The sequence below is a fragment of the Xiphophorus hellerii genome, chromosome 11 (genome assembly GCF_003331165.1).
Source record: "Xiphophorus hellerii strain 12219 chromosome 11, Xiphophorus_hellerii-4.1, whole genome shotgun sequence".
Lineage (NCBI taxonomy): Eukaryota > Metazoa > Chordata > Actinopteri > Cyprinodontiformes > Poeciliidae > Xiphophorus > Xiphophorus hellerii.
In genome coordinates this window covers 23,758,030-23,777,493 of record NC_045682.1, presented here as the reverse complement: position 1 = coordinate 23,777,493, position 19,464 = coordinate 23,758,030, and the positions used below count along the sequence as shown (strand labels likewise).

The window sequence follows — 19,464 nt, the reverse complement described above, 5'->3', positions numbered from 1 at the left end:
TTTAAAATGAATCCTAAAATGTACTGGTAACCAGTGTAAGGAAGCTAAAATAGGGGAAATATGGTCAAATTTTCGTGTACCTGTTAAAAGAGGTGCAGCAGCATTTTGTACCCTCTGAAGCTGGGAAATGTATAAATCACTGACTCCTATGTAAAGTGCATTACAGTAATCTAGCCGTGTGGTCACAAATGCATGGATCACTGTTTCAAAGTGCTGTCTGGAGAAAATAGGTTTTACTTTGGCTATTTGCCTTAAGTGGAAAAAGCTGGATAACAAGCTAATTTTTAACTCATTTGCAAGTTCACCCAAGTCAGCATTTTTTTTCACAATTACAGAGCAGGTTGTCATTGGCTTCCTGCCTGTGTAAATATCCATTTTAGCACCATTACAAGCGGATGCCACACCTTCTCATAATATAAAGATGTCTATGCTTTCTATGCACAAGTCACCTTGCTGGTCCAAATTTCCTCTAAGATGCAGCAAGACAGCGACTTGTGCTGCTGCCAGCTTACATTTTGCCACTAATAGGTCAAATTTAAATTGAGAAAGCTGTGACCTGCATCATTTGATTACACATCTGGTGTGTGTGTTTATGTGCGTCTGAAGGAGAGAGAGAGAGAGAGAGATGAGGCGTGGGCGAAGTTTTTCTGTGTATAATTAGAACCTGATTAGTGTTGAGATAAGTTTAGCCTTTCAAATGACCCAATTACCGCATGTAAATAGGGTAGAGGTTATTTTGGCATTTGCTCTCATCTTTTCTGTCTCAGTCAAATTTACACATGGCCATACACACACATGCCCGCATACACAGCAACATATGCAGCCGTACTGGTCAGAGTGGTGTGTGTGTGGGCGTGTGTGTGTGTTTTTAATGGGCCACTGTGTTAAATTTTGAAGGGATGTCAGAATGGCAGGCTGCTGGGACCAAGGGAGAACCCAGCAGAGAATCAGACCACTGAGGCTGTCACACAGTCGTAAATGGACCACACATGACCAGTTATTAAAGGATACCTTAAAACATGGCTGTCTAGCAGGTCTTTCTGAATTTGTCAAACAAACAAGGAGCCAGAAAAGGTTCTTCATGATAATGAACATATTTATTTCACTTCTCTTTTTACCACTGAAGAGAGAAAGGTAACATTTTTGTGCTGTAGAGTACCAGATAAAAGGACCTGCTATTAAATAGAAGTATGATAAACTCATGTCATGTACTGGATTTGAGGTTATATTGAAAAGAAGGAGGTTCCGATATGTTCATTTGTTTTATTAGGAATAAAAAAGTTGTCCACAGTAGAGGTTTGGTTGGTTGTTAAGGATTTAACAGAGGAGAAACATTAAAAAGAGAGATAGCGATCAATGGAAAATCACAGACAGCAGCTGTAAGACAACAAAATATTATTTGGTGCTTATAATTAATAGGATTTTGATTCTTTGCATTAGTTAACGGTTCTGGTAAGGAAACAAACTGTTCACTACCTGTACAACTGTAAATAAAAATCTTTCCTTTTACTTAAAAGCCGTCTGTCAGTTTGGGCTGCAGACTACAGCTGAATTGCTTTGAAAACACATTTTAAAAGAGGATATTATGTGAATGCTTGGGATATCCTGGCAGGATACCATTCCTAGATAATACAGTTTGGTCCTTGCACAGGACACTAAAGACTACGAAGGCAAAAAGGGTAAACTTGTGAATCAATACTGTGTTGTGTCTCCCAAGTATTATATCTTTTAAAACAACAAAAGACATATGTGCAGTATATTCCTTGATATTAGTGTTAAAGCATCCTTTAAAGATGCTAGTCCATATTGAGACAATGCATCAGGTAGTTGTGCACAATAGGACTCCAATTTGGTGACTGGGGCGGCCATTAGAGTAGAGTAGTCTTCCAACATTGTCATGAAGTAACCAGTTTGAGATGATTTGATGGTTTGTGGGATGGTGCCTTAGCTTGCTGGAGTTGTTAGAAGATGAGCACACAGTGTTAAAGACCAAAATATATCAACACAGTCAGTAACAGTTCTTAGAAAGGCTGTGGTGTTTAGATCGATTCTCAGTTGGTACTGAAGGTGTCCAAATGCCTCATTTCCACTGAGCAGTAAGGCACAGGTTGGTGCAGTGGGTTTATTCCCGCCTGCCCAGTGAGAGTCCAACTGAGAGTGGAAATGTTCTTCTGAATACAATGGACCATAAAATAAACTACTAAGCTGTCTTGCTCAGCGGAAATAAGGCAAGTATGCCAAAAAATACCCCCCACACTATTACACCACCACTAGCAGCCTCAGTTTTAAATTCCAAATTAAAATGCACAATAATTATTATATAATGAAACTTCTGTCCTGAACAGTTTTGATGATATGCTTCATGGAGTTGAAATTTGAGCCTGTCACAACTGCTTTGCTTTTACACAAGTCCAACATTTTCACTTCAGCTTTTGTTGGACTTCGTTCAGCTGCCTGTCAAAATCGCAGTGATGCACAATTCAGCAAGTATTCCTGTCAGCTGGCTGTTGACTTTTTTTCATTTTGATACAGCTCTGCTGGTTCAAATTGTCTAATTATATTTCCCTTTTTAAAACTATTGTCCCTAAATTTATATGAGACAACTAACTGGGTGGTATTGTCAGAAGTTTGGCCATTATAAACTTATCAAGATCCTATTTGATAAGGCAAACTCTGCTAAATTATGAGAATGCTGCTAAAGCAAATAATAATGATGATAGAAAGGTTTGTTTATAATTCTCATCACACAAATGCCTTTTTAATCTATTAATTGTGTAATAATTCTATTGTTCTGTCTCAATTTGTTTTCCAAAGAAGCCAGCGATGACATACGTAATAACCGATTCACAGCTTAACATTTCATCTTGATTAAAGTGTGACTGATGTTAATCGAGCATCTAAATATACACATTTGCGATACAGTAGATGCGAAGAAAGATCCTCAAGATAAGTGGGTCGCAATCTGTTTCTCAGGGCTCACTTGTCTTTGTTCCAGCACACTTGATTCAGATAATTATATCACCTTCTCATCATCATCAAATGTTGTAAAATACATTTAATTGCTTGTTCATTTAAGATGTGTGTGTCACAGCTGCAAAATTTCTAAAAATTGCAGCAGGTCCTGTGGACTAGGATTTAACAAAATCAAATTTTTGCCAATTTATATTTTTCCATTTATTATAATTTCTTCTTCTCATAACATGATCAAGTTTGATGACTAATCATGTTGCACTGTCAGGATTTACAAAAATAGGCAAACTGACACCTGTCATTGATTTCTAGCATGTACAATATACACAACAAAAGTGGATATAAACTGAGAAGGCTGCTTTATAATTTTTTAATTTCAGTCCTTCATAATATTGACTTTGGAAATCACTTTATAAAAAGAAATCTTAGTGGATGAAAGGTACAAATACAGCAGAATAAATGTGCTAGCGTTGACAGGACAAAAAGTAAAACCCAAAGTGTGTGATGTCCCACATCACAACTTTACCTTCTAAGTTGCTGTAAAACAATCTAACAGAACCAAAAATGAAGACAAATTTGTTGTTTTATCTTCTCAGTAAAGAGGTTTCTTCTTTCATGAGGCTTGAATGCTTTTGTCTGGGGTCACAGGAGGAGGACTTTGAACAAAATAGATATGAACAACACCAAACAGTAATTTGTCGGCCCCAACAAATCAGCGATGCAGAGCTGGTGGTATTGACTTGATTTGTCTCCAGTATGAAGATGGATGTAAAGGTTATGTACTGTGGTACATGAGAAGGGAGGATTATTTGCTGCAGACATTTTTCAGCGGTGTCGTCGAAGCAATGGCACCATTTAAATCTCTCATTAACTCTGCTAGAGATTTATTATCATTTGAATGAGCAACGCTAAATGATCTTAGGGATTATACTAAGCTAAATCAACCACTAACAAGAGGGAGTAGCATCTATATTGAGCATCTGAACTATAACTGCACTTCTCTCTTCTTGCATCCCAGCATATTCCATGCTATTTTACTGGGGTTTTTTCCCATTTTTTACATCTTCGTTTTACTTATGTTTTGCTGCTTTTTTTTCTTAAACATCCCACCACTGCTGCTAATTAGTGTTGATTGTCTATATCTGCTTGTGGGTGTACTAGCCTGCAGCTTGGATCTGTGGAAACCTAAAGAACACACATTTTGTTTCCATTAAATGCTTTTTTCCCCTTCCTTCTGTGACAGTGCAGCTTTGCAATGACTGAGAGCTTTGCAAGTGTTTATCTGAATCACCCTGCAGAAGGTCACAGTATTAGATGCCAATTCATCGGAAGTCACAGTTGTGTTGTTCGCCAAGCAGACAGACATTCACACACCTACCTATATAATGGTCTCTGCTTCACAGTACATCCCTGTCATCCTCGTCTTCTTTTTTTAGCTACAGTCTCACTCGATCTGCTCTTTTTCCCTCCCACACCGCTGCATTGTGCCTCTCTCCTCCTGCCTATGCTTTCATGTTATAAGAGTTCCTCATTCCCTTTGAGCCTTATATTGCCTGTTCCCACTCTCTCCGGCTCCTTTCCCTTTACTTCTCCTTCCTTCTCTTACTTTCTCCTTGTGTTTACCAGAGTGAGTGGCAGGTGTCTCCTGCAGATGCCAAACTGTTCGTGGAAGGCGGTTGTGTCGACGGCCTGACAACCAGCGTGTGTGTTTGTGCTGCTTTGCCCCCCTCCCTACACTCTTCACTGTGTGTGTGTTTGTCTGAGCACATTAATGACTGGTGTGGAGGAATGAGAGTAAGTGAAAGAATGGGATCTTGTAATTGAACCCTAGCTGTGCTTGATGAAGCTTTCAGCAAACATCTTGCCAGAAAAGCTGAGATCAAAATTTAGACAAAAATGCTGAGGGAAATGGACGCTAGGATTAGAGCGAGTTAGACACAGCAGCCATGCACATATACTATGGAAAAGAGAAAAAGACGTCATGTTTTCCTTTATTGTAAGAGGACTATGTTGAAATTTGACAAAACAGTTTTTTCTGTTCCCATTATGCTGTGAGATTGTTTAAATTTTGCCATATTACCAAAACCTGCAATACTGGGATTATGTTTATCAACACTAAGTAGTGCATAGTTGTGAAGTAAAGAGGGAAATGCATGTGTTTCTCAACTATCTTGTAAATAAAAACCTGAACAGTGTGGCATGTGTATTTTTTCAGTCCCATCTAACCCCTAAACAAAATCCAGTGCCACTAATTGTCCGAGAATAAATTCAAAGGTTTAAAGCATGGTTTAACAAAACAGTTGTAAGACTGTGGTATAACTGCATATTGCCTAAGACATAGACATATACTGTACATGTAGGACAGTATTACTTTGGACAAATGTTTCTTCCATGTCATATATGTGCACTACTTTGTGTTAGTCTGTCACATAAAATCAATGACAATGACATAAGTGGAATTTTTGTGGTTGCAATACGACAAAATCCAAAAAGAAAAACTTTTGCAAAGCATTGAGTCTAAAATGAGCTGTTTTGTGTTATTTTGATAACTCCAAATTGCTTTCGAATTTCATGCACAAAATTTCAAGTTCTTCCAGAAGGTGTAAACAAGAGTGTCATCGACTCTCCTTGTAACAAGACATGGAGTGTGAAAAATTTGCATTTTTTTGGAAAAAAGGCTTTTAATATAAGAACATGCCTCTTACAAATGAAACAATAATATGAAGGCTTAATGTTTTTAAAGAATATATTAAATTACTGTAGGATTGGCATAACATTAGAAATTCTGACCTTTTTATAACCAAATCTAAAGTTAACATGGCTGCTTATACAGTAATGTCAGAGATCTATGAGGTGCTTTATTTTTTCATCCCTTATGTTTTCAATGTTGTAGTTGCATCTGTGACAACTTAATTGAGAAAATGGTGTCAATGACACACTGTAAGGTCTGCAAAGACAAAAAAAAGGTTTCTGAGCAGGATTGTTAACAGCTTTTGATCCAATCCAACTCCTTAGAGATGAGGTGGAGAGTTGCTCGAAAGTCCAATGAGAACATCCAACATGAGTGTCCGACCCCACTAATGCAAATCCTTGCAGCCAGGCTCATACTTCTTATGAAAAGCTTTCCAAGAATAGGGAAATCCGTTATAGCAGCAGATTATTTTCTCCCCTCCAAGTATTTTTCTGAGCATTTTAAGCTTTAATAACAGACAGCTGAGAGAACACAGTAACCGAATATGAGAAAGATGAAGCATAGCAGCAAGCTGGAGCTATTTCCTTCCTTTAGTGCCTCCCACACCTGTTTCAAGGAAACCAACTTGCAAATGATTCACAGCAAATATAAAACAATAATGTTGAATCACATAATGCCTTTGATACAGGACTTGCTTCTGAAAATATTTTAGTTTTAAGTGATTTTCAAAACGAGCTGTCAAATGAGCATTCTTTTCTAAAACATACACTCAGAAACAAATCACAAAGTGAATCTAAAACCAAGTCATTTGGAAAATGTGCTGTTAAAACAAATGATCAAAGCTCATAATTGAGATGTTTCTCATGTTGGAGTAGCATCAGCCTAACGATTTCAGGTGCAATTAATAGTGCATCTTCAGGGTGGAAATGAAGAAAATATAAAAGTAAACAAAAATATTCAATTTATTTACAAAAGAGTTAATGTCTTCTGGGATTTTTACTGCTTATCAAACCTCATGTGTAAAGGTAATTACTTCTAGGTTGATTTTTAAATTGATATTCAGCAAACTGAGGAAAATGAAGAGCATATTGAAGCATAGTAAAAGTAAACATTAACTGCAGGAGTCTATGGTCTTCTCCTTTCTGATGATTGAAATTGATTTTAGATGCAATTAGGGTGCCACTAGCTGTGCAGAAAGAACAAGGGAGAGAGGTTGAAAGTTATTACATTTCCATCCATAACTACCAGCTCACACATTTTGCAAGCAACAGCTGTTTTCTTGTTGTCCAGTTGGAAATTTATTTAAACCAATAACATGATCTAAGGGACTGTTTCTGAATCCTCATCCTCAGGGCCCACTGTTATTCGTGTTTCAGATGTGGCACTGCTCCAGCACATCTGATTTAAATGGTTGCATTACATCCTCAGCATGCTATCAAGTCCTGCAGAAGCCTGATAATCACTCACTTATTTAAGTAAGTCACGTGGCAGCTAAGGACATATGAGTCCTACAGATCAGGATTGAGAACCAATGAAGTGAGTCAAGGATGTCATGCAACTTCTTGATGTGTCCCACATCCAATACACTTGTAATAAACAATTGATTATTTTCTCATGGACTACAGAGTCCATCTAGTTAGTTTAGCTATTTATTATTTAAACATAGTTATTTATCTCAGGTGTGTTGGGAGGGAGAGACACATCTATAAGTTGCAAGATACCAGCCCCAAAGGACTGACGTTTCACACCTGTGATTTATTTACTCTAATGGTTCTTAGTAACTTCTATTTGGATTCAACCCAAGTCTCTTCTGCTTTTATCAACTCTAATGTTAGTAATTTTGTCACATGACTACTCCACATTTCTGTTTTCTATTTTTAACCACCTTCACATCCATTGCAGACTTCCTACAGCAATTAAATTTTCTGCAAGAGAAATTATTAATGAACAAATGTTTCAACAACAACATGTTGGCACTGTTCTCGATACCAGAGCCATATCCTATGAAACAGCTTCCATGACAAATATCGCAATCTCCCTTTTTCATGTTTAAACATCTGCAGTTAATTTACAAGAAGAGATGAACATCAGTCAGCAGATATTTCCTCAGATGGCACACAATAACTTTGTAATGTCAGATGAAGGAAGCAGAGAGATGTTCGATATGGAAAGAATGAGTGGGACAAAGTGGAAGTCAGATAGAAATGATGAAGAGAAAATTAAACCAAAAAAATGCATAACTGCAGGGATCAACAAACAGCAGTGAGGGACTGAAACCAATTGGAAATGCAAACTTATATTTAGAGTTCTTATAATAAGCATGTGCCAAGCAGATTTCCACTGGAGACAATTTATTTAATAATTATAATAGATATAGTGGAGAAACTGTCATCTTAGATTCAGTTTGTAAAATCAGATGACGGATGAAAAAAATGGGACACGACTAATATAGAACCCATTCGAGAAGGGGTTTAGATTACATTTCTTACAATATATGAGTCCTTTATATAAAGCTTTTTCCATGAGAAACTGAAAGACATATGTACACAATCTGTGGTTCGTAGCCTTCTGCACACAGTTCTGATACAAACAGCAGTTTTACACCTAATTAGCAGACACAGCAGGAGAGATGGAGCAGAGGATGAAGATAAAGCGGGAGAGTAAGACAACTGTTTTGGATAAAGCAGTCATAGACGCAAAACAAACAGGCACACAGGACTGATCCGCCTAAACAAAAGAAGAGAGCAGAGCGATTAAATCCTGACAGCCTGCAGGGATGAATACCTGCTATATATTTATTTTTCATTGAAAGCAAATGATCACCTAGACTAATAAATATAGGTGTGTGAAACCAATAAAAGAACAGAGTAGCAATAGATGATATGAGACTTAAATGGTGTTTCATTGATTATGTTCATTATAGTTCTATTAACTGCCTATCAGTCCGTTTTTAAGCTTTCTATTAGTCTATGACTACAAAAGCGTCACATTTGTCTTCTGATGTGTCCTCGAGGCATTTGTTTGATTTTCATGATGTACAACAATGCACAAGGCATGGCTAAGCTGCGCATCTGTGCAGAAACCATTAAGGCTAAATGATTTCTACAGGTTTTGGAGGAAGTTGTTCTACAAACCAGATGGCATCTTTTGTCTTCCATGTGAGATTGTGGTAAAGTACATCTGTAGCTATCACAACAGCAGTGTGGTTGTACTTCAGCAGCAAGAACACAAAACATATTTTACTTTCTCAAGCATGAGGTGGTGATCCAGATCCTTGATGAATTTTACTTGGTAAGCAGCTATTAGGCATAACCTCTGTAGCCACTTCTGTGGTGAGATTAACAACTTCTGGTAGTTTCACATTATAAGATGATTAAGGAGCTATTTGAGTTTCAGTGACTGGCCCACATGAACAACCAGCATGGTTTTGTGCTAATCTCATGACAAAATGCACTAGGAAGTAGTTTTTTTTTGACTTTCGATAAGGATAGATAAGGAGGACCGGTTTAACCCCACTCATTCAAACGTTTTCTAACTCTGGTTAGCATTTAGACTTCTTATGAACACAAAACAAACAACAAATTGTGACTTTTTTAAGTTTTAGCTCAGATGTTTAAGGAATATTTAGACATAAAAAAAGAATATTCCACTCTGGTGGGGCATTTTTTGAGTTAGGGCAATAAAAAAAGTTGGTTACCCTTGAGACTAAATGAAGGCTAATGAAGATTTGCTCATCACTGACTTGTTGCTGCTGGTTGAAAAACAAACCATCTGAAGATGAGAGACCATTTTGATTCACTGTAAATTTTTTATATTTATATATAAACATTGTTTATTTATTTTATGTTTGTGTATATATAACATTTTGTTTTATGTAAACTTGAAACTGAAATATTCAGCAGATAGACAGCTGAAACTGATAAATGCTGTGCTGAAGGTTTCAAAACATTTTAGTTGTTGGAATTATTTATTGTTGACTCTAAATAATCCATTAATATTCCAGAATAAGCATGTCCAAACTCATAAATAATTAAGTAGTTGTTGTTCGACCACTCAAATAATAAATATTCATTAATTCATGCAATATAAAAGTGTTGAAAATATGTTGGCAAAAAGACATGGTAAAACAATAAGATTATGTCAAGACTGCAACTGTTGTTGTTTTTCTATTAACTTCTTCTGAAGTAGTTCTGTTAACTACTTCTCAGAACTAGTGCATATGTGCAAATGCATATGTTGCATTTGTCATATGTTGACAAATGCAACATATGACAAATGCATATGTTGCATTTGTCAAATGCAACATATGCATGTCACAGACATACTGACAAACATCGCTACATACACATTATGTTACCAGGTCACGCATTTGTGGGATTACACTCTGGAGTCCTCTCCTGACATTTGAGAACATGTTGTTCTTTAATACTGCACCACTGTGGCATCTGTCAATCACATCTGCCGATTAGTATCACATGATCTCCTTTACTACCCTAAGAGGATGCTCATTGATATAATGCAATGGCAACTAATCTGAGTGCTATTAGAAAGACCAAACATGTATATGTTTTAGCTGTTAAAAGGATCTGTGCTGTGGTTTCAAATGAAATAGGGTGGACAACATATGCCCCCACGGAGCTGGACGAATGATGTTCAGGTTGGATTTTTATCTCTGGCTCAATCCAGATCTTACTCCCAGATCAGTGTCTCTCCAATCTATACTCTTTCCACCCACTTTTTTTTTTCTTCTCTCGCTCTCTATTTCCAGCTCTAAGAAACATCAAACACTGAAATGATCCAAGGCAGGCAAAAAAAATCAAATAAATATAAAAATAAATGAGTGAGATGAGGGGAATCTGATAGCAGAAAAGTAATACCCACTTCAGAGGCCTGCTGCGGATCATTTCTACACCCCCAAGCCTTCCCAGACCCCCTCCTTTCTTCGCCCTCCCTCCTCGTTTCTTCTTGGTTTCCCCTTATTGTGGGAACACATTACAGGTGTGCTGCGTGTTCACTTGTAAGCAGGGGAAACATCGATTTTCTGTCAGTTGTGGAGGATAACCAAAGGATATAATGCTGTGCATGTTAGGCAGCCGGGTACGCAGCGCTGTCACGACTTTTCCAGGGAATGTGAACATAGAGATGTAGGCACCACACGATAAAATTGAAAGTCTGGAGCATATTTATGTTTTTCAAGAAATGCCTTGTATTTCTTTAGGATTTTATTTTTGGAAAGGTAGGCAAACCCATTGAGAATTGTTTCAATTTTGAGTGAAAATCATGTCAGTAGTATATCTTTCCTCTGCATTGAACAGTGTCCATTTAAATCCTTGCAAACCAACATTATCAAGTGTGTCATTCAAGATGCGCCTGATAATAGAATCTCTGCTGTCTGAATTTCATTAACTCTCCTCTATTTCCCTTTTGTTCGCTCAGGTTATGGCGGGGTGGAGTTGCTGCTGGTGCTGTGGGGCCTGGATCTCTCTATGCCCTGCCCCCGCCACTGCATCTGCTACACTTCACCTAGCACCGTTTCCTGTCAGGCTCACAACTTCCATGAAGTGCCCGAGGGTATCCCCGCTCAGAGTGAGCGTGTCTTCTTGCAGAACAACAAGATCCAGCGGCTGCTCCGCGGCCACTTTTCGCCCACCACCACCATGCTGTGGCTTTACTCAAACAACCTCTCCTACATACAGCCATCCACGTTTCACGGCTTTGACCGGCTGGAGGAGCTCGACCTGGGGGATAACCGGCACCTGAAGGCCGTCGCCTCGGACACCTTTATGGGTCTGGGTTGGCTACATGCGCTGCATCTGCACCATTGTGGCCTCATCAGTCTGCCTCCAGGGATCTTTGCTGGTTTACATAATCTTCAGTATCTCTACCTACAGGTGCTTGGATAACTGCCAATTTTCAATCTCTACGGCTAAATGTTACATCTGCATTCCTTATATTGTAGTGTATTATGGACCTACTGCTAGAAATTTGACACTAATGAAATGCTAACAGCAGATAAGTTCATTTACTCACAGAAGTTTGACCATGCAAAGCAGCACCAGGAAGAAACAAGATAATCAAATACATAAATCATTGCATAATGTCCAAGATATTATGTTTTCTATTCTGTTACATTATCCTAACTACTTTTTTATGTATTTTCCAAATTTTGACGAAAATATCCATCATTCTGTTTTAAAAATATAATTTAATCACCAACATTGTTTAGTAAAGGAAACTGCATTTTAACCTATCAAGCACAAAGCAAATAAGATTACAGTCACAGGCTCATATGTACATGTTTACACTTTTATGCAATTGGTCATGAAATCTAAAAAAGTCAAACCAGTTTATTTGACATGACCCTATTTTTACTGATTCCTCAAACTGAGACAAGCACATAAAGACAAGCAGCAAATTGTTTTAGTAACCTCCAACACAGCACAGGATATTTTCTAGCCTCTTTGAGCTGCAGAGATTACCAGTAATCCTGTAAACCTGCAGAGTTCATCTTTTCCCTGGAATTTATGGAGTACATGTTTGTGAATGTAATCTGCATTACAAAACAAGCATTTATGTTGTGGCCTAATCTAAAAATATTATGTTTATTATAACATGTGAGGTCAGCAGACTGCTGAAAATAAATCTTATTTCAAAGCTTATTCCAATAAAGAATATTACTCATTACTGGAAATAACATAAAGGCTATTAAATGAAGAATGAACTATAACTAATTTCAGATTCCCGTTTTGTCTTTCTTCCTTTCTTATTTTCCAGGATAACCAATTAGAGTTCTTAGAGGATGATTTATTCATCGACCTCCTGAACCTAAGTCATCTCTTCCTGCATGGGAATCGGCTTTGGAGTCTTCGCCAGAACACTTTCCGAGGATTGGGCGTCTTGGACCGGCTCCTTCTGCACCAGAACCGAATCCAGTGGGTTGATCGGCAGGCTTTCCATGACCTTCGGCGTCTCACCATGCTCTACCTGTTCAATAACTCCATCACTGAGCTATCCAGTGGCACCCTGATGCAGCTGCCGGCCTTGGAGTACCTGCGTCTAAATGACAATCCCTGGGAATGTGACTGCAAGGCGTTATCCCTCTGGGACTGGCTGCGAAGGTTTAGGGGCTCCACATCCACTCTGATCTGCGTTTCACCGCCGGAGTTGGCAGGAAAGGATATGAAGATGGTGAAGAAGGAAGAGCTACCCAGCTGCTTGTCGAACGAGGGTCACAGAAGAGGTAACTCTGGAGGGGAGATGGAGCATGGAGACTCTTTAAACCATCTAAACCGCCACAGAATCCATCACAACCATCATCAGCGGCCGTACCTGCCGCATGGGGACCAGTACAGCTTGCCTTCGCCCTCACCCCTGCCGCGTCCACCGAAGGGAAGCCGCAAAAACTGTACCCGCCGGGGCCGCAAGGGAAAAGGGGGGCTCAATGAGGTACAGGTACTTCAGGAGGGGGATGAGAAGGACTACTCTCCAGATGGAGGTAAATACGATATGTCTGCATCCTCAAGAAGGAGAAACAAGTGCATCCCCAGAACTTCTGTTGGTCCACCAAGTGGAGTCCAGAGAGCTAATAACACTGGATCCCATGCAACAGCATTTATTCCCTGTTTGTCATCAGCTCTGTTTCTGTCAATCTATTTTGTGATCCTACGCTGAAACAGAACACAGACACTTACGTGCTAAGGATGCAACCTTATTATTAATTCTCCTAAAAAAACATCCTATCCTGGCTATTTAAGGAGACATGTGGACAACCAAGTGTGTTCTTGATACTGTTTGGGAACATTGTGAAGTATTCCTGCGGTAAAAATGCAGGGATTCTTATGTGTCAAAAGATGGAAGTCAGGGAGCGCAACTCAGCCCACTGTTTTGATGATGTCAGCATAGAAACAACAGGGAAACTTCTGTCTCTTTGGCATCAGTCACTTCATCAAATTTATGTGCTCATGAAAACTGTACAGCCTCATGAAATAATGAGCCAATTATTCATTCAAATTACAGTGAGAGCACACAGTAAGTATCAAAACAGTTAACCCTCTTGACTCAGTAGTGCTCTCACACCACATCCTTGATCTGTCACTCACACTAGGACAAAGACAGTCATTTAAAGCTGTCTCTTTGCTCACTCAACAGCACCTTACGATCAAGAAACAAAGTACCGCAGACACTGGTGGCAGGAAAATGAGTCATTGTGAAGAGTTTCAACGGTAATAGCTGTAATTACTATCAATCCGCCAGTAAATTGGCTCTGCACCCACGTCTCACAGCAGTTTTAATGCACATCTGTACACTTTGGCATCTAAATAATACAGCTGAAATTGTCACACAACAATATAACTGTCAGTTCATCAATGCAGTCCAGTTGAAAGCTATCATTTGTCCTCAACTTTGCATACCAACCTAAAAGCCAGTCCAAGCCAACAAATCATTCTGAAAGCCAACTGGTCTCATTCAGCATCCTAGAGTGAGTGAATATTTCTGAGAAACTGTTGTGTAACTGTGGGTGTAAAGTGGAAAAGGAAAATAAATACTCTAAAGCTGTGTGGATACGACAAAGCTAGATAAAAAGAGTGCCTAATGGGAGCCAGTTATCCTACGAACAACATCTGGAGGCGAGAGACAATTTCATTCACTCTCCAACTTCTCTTGGTTGAGCACCTCTCTGCAGGCTAAGAAAAACCAGGGGATTTAGTCTCAGTCATAAAACTTCTGATTCACTGAAAGTGATGTGCGCTTCCCTCTGTAATGCAATGGAGGTCCGTGTATCATTCAAAAGCACCATTCAGTCCAAACAGTCACAAGAAACAGATTCTGTGTCAGAGGTTTGATCAGCCTCTGATGAGTAAAAAGTAAGGTCAGAGTGTGTGACAAATGAACGAGCTTGCGGACTGCTCTTCTCTGATTTGTTAACAAGGACTTGCTGATCTTCAAGCCTGTTTGAAGAGTTGGATTTTATCGCTGCTAGATCTGAAGAGAGAAAATCCCTATGACATGTGGAGGCAATGTGCTCTTCTCCAAGAATTACCCATGAAAAAAAGAACAGTGGGATACAGCATACCCTTTGATAACAGTGCATTTCAACAGTGGTCTTACCCCAGAAAATAAAAAAAGACCAACCACCTTCACAGCTCACCGCAAACTTCAAACCCGGGACTCTGATTTGGTTTTTCTCTAGACATCCTGTTTTTCTGTGCAGCTTACCTAATGTCTCCACCACTCAATTGAAATGGTGGAAACTGATAAAACAAATCATTTCATAATTTTCTACAGCAAAACAAAGCATTTTTGTCTTTTTTTTTACTAGCTGCTCCTCATAAGTAGAGATGCACCAAGAAATTGACACGTGACAGGAAGTGGACAATTTTCAGCTTGGATACCCCCAGTAGGCTACCAGCCATTTGGAAACTCAAATCTGATGATCGCTCTGGTTGCACTCCAAAGATCACTCAAAAGTTAGCTATTTTCAGGATCAAGTTTAAAAATAAGACACGAACAAAAAATAAGAGGAAGCACAAAGATCGAAGAAGCAACACTTTTTCTTTAAACACGTCTGTAATTATTTCTTTTGAAAGAGGGAGAGCTTGATTTTCAGCTGATAACAAAGTCTGAACAGAGTCCAGAAAAATTGCTTCATTTCATCCTTTTGAATATTCTACCCTGGTCTGTGATCTTGGCTGCCTTTTGGAAATCTCAGTTAAAGGGACAGTTTGGATTGCTTAAATTATCAGTAACAGCTGTCTTTCCTGTTGTAGACAGATGTCATATCACCCAAGGTGAATAAATTCGAAAAGTGAGTCAAATTCACCATTTGTTGTAATTTATTTTCTGAGGTTAAAAACAATTCAAACAAGAAATGAGCGAGAGAAACCTATCAGCAACTATATTTTCACATTACACTGTTGTTGATGATAGTGAACTGGAAAGAAGTACTTTCTCATTGACCCCTTGGTTTATGTTGCCCAGCAGTCAATAGGTAAGAGGTGGAGTCCATTGACTACTGGAGTAGAAACCCCTCAAGTGAGCCAGAGGTAGTAAGTGGGTATTGAAGATGTATAGACTGCAACCCATTATCAGTGCATCTTCACTGGTTTGTGCTCTATGCATAAAGGAGAAGCTGAAAAGGAAGAACATTACTGCAGTGTTTCTATCCTTTTGTTCCTGAGAGATAATTCATCCACATCAGGAAAACAGCAAGTCTCTTTTCACTGTACATCTGTAGAAAATAAAATCTTGCTTTTAAAGATACCTTTGTGCTCATGATCTGAGTACCATTAAAGAAACATGAGCTGACAGTAGCATTGACTAAATTTTGGTCTAATATAAATTAGTGATCCATTCATGGTGTATCATAAACATGTGGAGTTGCTGTCCACTTTTCTACTGACTCCCTTTGACACCGGTGTGCTATGCAGGGAATAACTATCTCTGTAAGGTAGTCCACCTTCTCTTACACGGAGATTTTAGTTTTTTCAGGGTAGTCATACTAATTGGTAATATCAGATGCTAAACACAGTTTAAAATGTGAACTCCATTATTATTTTGTTACTTTGGCCCTGAAGTGCAAACCACTTCAGCAAATCTCTACACACAACTACAAATTGAAAAACACAACAACCTATGCAAAAAAACATGACATTAACTAAGCACAATTACAAATTAAGAAAACACAACAACATTAACAAAAGAGAAGATTAAAGTCTCAGTGGGAAAACTAAGACATTCCTGATTGGTTGATATCACTTTTAACTTTAGAACTGGGAATTATTCTAGCATTCACTCTCTTGGTTTAGATTAGCAGACAGAGAGGCACAGTGCTATGTATTGCCCAAAATGCGAAATTCCCTTCCCTCCCCCAAAGCTTCGTAGTTTGTCCCGACTCAAAATATTCTTGGATAGCAGCAGCTATGTAGACATGAAAACAAGTTTCCTGAGTATTCATGTCTATGGGTAGCTATGTTCTTCTTCTTTTTTTTTATAATGGCGGATCACAAACGCCTTCAAGGTGGATACTGCCACCTACTGTAAATGAGTGTGTAGCAGCATTATCAAACATCCATTAAATTCAGTTTTTTCTGGTATTTTGTATCATGACGATAAATCTGTAATGTTTTCGGTAGCTATATTTGCGTCATTGGTAACATTCATATTTTCAACAAATGTGCTAAAAGCAGAATAATTTCCGGTTCTAAAGTCAAAAGAGGAATCGCCCAATCAGAGATGTCTTAGGTTTCCCACTGCATATCACAGGACCTATTTCTTCTGTTTTGTTAATGTTGTTATATATTTTTTAATTTGTAGTTGTATTTTTCAATTTGTGTCCTCTGGAGAAAGGTGCCAGCGCTCCTCCTGACCCCATAAAGGAATAAGCGTGTTGGATAATGGATGGATAGTTGTGTTTTGGGATTTGTTGATGTGGTTTTCACTTCAGGGCCACCATATGTTGTCTTTGCTTGAAAAACAATCACAAATCTTTTAACAATCTTTTAACATTTGGAGCACATTTTAACATCCCCAAATGTGCTCCAAATGTAAATCATTTTAATAACTCTAGGCAGGAAGATTAGAAAAAACATCGTAAACACCGTTATCTACCTAGAAACAGGAATGAACTAAAATCAGTGTCAGATTTTAGCTTTACAAAGGTGGAGATCAGATAAGCCTCAAAATTCTGACTGGTGCATCTCTACAAACAATAATTAAGCAAAAAATAAAACAATTATGACAGGTAATTTAAAAAAAAAAGCACAAAAATTGTGATCCGGTTTACAGACTACCCCAAAACAAACAGGTTCGTATTGGACTCCGGAGGCAGGGGCCATATTTGTACCCCTGCTTGTGTGTGTTTCCCGCTGAGCCCCACCTTTTCGTGTCTATCTATCTCGATGTCGGGAACATTGGGCAGCCTGTCACTATTGTGTCACTGTCCTGGCAAATAGGATTATAAGTCCCTATACCAGTGAACTTTGTTTGTGCTGCTGTAAACCAAGAGGTGATGTAAATTGTGTCCGTTTATTCCTGTGAGAATGACTTTTGTAATAAAACAAAAATGAGAAAAAAAGAGAGAAGTGGAGAAGTGAGACTCTGTTGTGTCTCACTTGTTCCCATGAAAAATGTACAGGGAGCTGAAGGCTGGAACTTTGTTATTTTTTTAATATTCTTATAATTGTTTTTTTTTCTTTTTTGGGGGGAGGGGGAAAGGGGCTTTCAGTCTTTTTGATTTGCTGAATAACTCAAGATAAACAGCACACTGCAGTGTCCTATGTGCTTCTCCTCCTTATTTTTTTCCTTACTTTCTATTCGTCATCCTCTTTCTCCATCTTTCCTCCTCGTTTCTCTTTCCCTCCTCATCTTCCTGTGCCGCCATTCTCTCTTTTCAATAAGCACACACAGACACACACACACGCATATCTGTGTATTATTTTTCGCTCTTCCTTTGTGGAGCCCAAATGTTTTCTATGTGGTAATCAAACAATGCCAGACTGAAGCTGTTTATAAATAACATTAAACAGATAGTGTCCTCAAACGGCTGAGGTGGTCTCTGTTTGTTTGCCTCCTTTTGTTCGGGCAAGCGTGTGCATCTGTCCGAGTGTGTGGTTAATAGACATGCCTCTAAATGAGCCCTGAGGCTGCACGATAAGGCAATGGAAAGAAAGAAAATCATCAAAAACTAAAAGGCAATAAAAAAACCCATAATTGAATATGTGCATTCATCTGCTGCAGAGGAGGAAAAATACATCCACATTTAATAAAGATAGATGTTGCCCCCCTCATGTCCTACTTTTGGCCACACACTTAGCAGCCTCATATGAAATATGCATCAAAGCAACTGTCAGGACACACACACTCACATAATACACACGCCTGTCGAGGTGTGTCAGCTGTGACGATTAAAGGGAGGTGTCTCATGTCAGGTCAAGGTAAGGTCACATAAGGCACTGGGATGTGATTGTTTCCTCATGCTTTATATTCATGTGTTTGTCCACCATGTAGGCCCGCCTGTCGCAGCACATCCAGCCTGACAGCCGGTCGGGCTGCAGAGTGGAAGTGGTCCGCCTCTGAGAAAGTATCACTGCTCCGTTTGTAAAACAAAGCTGACAATGGGGAGAGAAGGAGAATGAGTGAGGACATAAAGACAGAGGGGTGCAGTTATCTGTGGAAGAAGTGTGTGAAGTAGTTATCAGTGCCAAACAGACCAGCAGCAGCTGGGGGAGAGGAAGCGAACCTAGCAGGGCAGTGCTTGGTGAGTGTCTGGGTGAGTCTCTGACCAGAACAAGGTGTGCAACTTACACACTTATAAAAATAAATAAGCATAAAAATAAATCATAATCAGCTTTAAAATTTTTAAAGCATGCAGGTAATTTTATAAATAGACTTTTCCAAAAAAAAGATAAAAAAGATGATGTAACATATGTCACTGTCCCGTATGCAAGTTTGACTCACAGTAATGTTTACAGCAACTCTTTACTAAAGGCATGAAAAGTATTTGCCCCCCTTGAAAATTTTACTATTTATCACACCCAAATGTTTGCGTACACATTTTAAAATTAAAGATAAAACCAACAGAATGCAAAAAGGAATTTTTAAATGATTTCATTTATTAATTTAAAGTCTCACAGGGGAACAAATGACTCAACCAAGAACAGAGCATGATTCAAAACATTTATTAAAAATCAGAAGGGTCACACAAACGTCCAGGAAAGATAAAATCGAGAAAAAGAGATTAGAGACTGAAGAGTTAAGTTCAGATTGTCACTAGGTCAGAGGTCTTCAAATCCAGGCCTTGAGGT

The 19,464-nt window shown here is 38.7% G+C and overlaps 1 protein-coding gene across 2 annotated transcripts in view; it reads left to right on the top strand.

Annotated features, from left to right (window-relative positions):
• rtn4rl1a (reticulon 4 receptor-like 1a) overlaps positions 1 to 18,204 on the top strand; it is a 108,967-nt gene extending 90,763 nt beyond the window's left edge. For both annotated transcript variants that reach the window (XM_032576882.1, XM_032576881.1), the window contains 3 exons: positions 11,099 to 11,553; positions 12,437 to 17,045; positions 17,326 to 18,204. In XM_032576882.1, coding sequence (XP_032432773.1) covers positions 11,099 to 11,553; positions 12,437 to 13,333 — 1,352 coding nt within the window. In that variant the 3' untranslated portion in view covers positions 13,334 to 17,045; positions 17,326 to 18,204. The remainder of the gene's footprint in view (positions 1 to 11,098; positions 11,554 to 12,436; positions 17,046 to 17,325) is intronic.
• Positions 18,205 to 19,464: the final 1,260 nt, after the last annotated feature.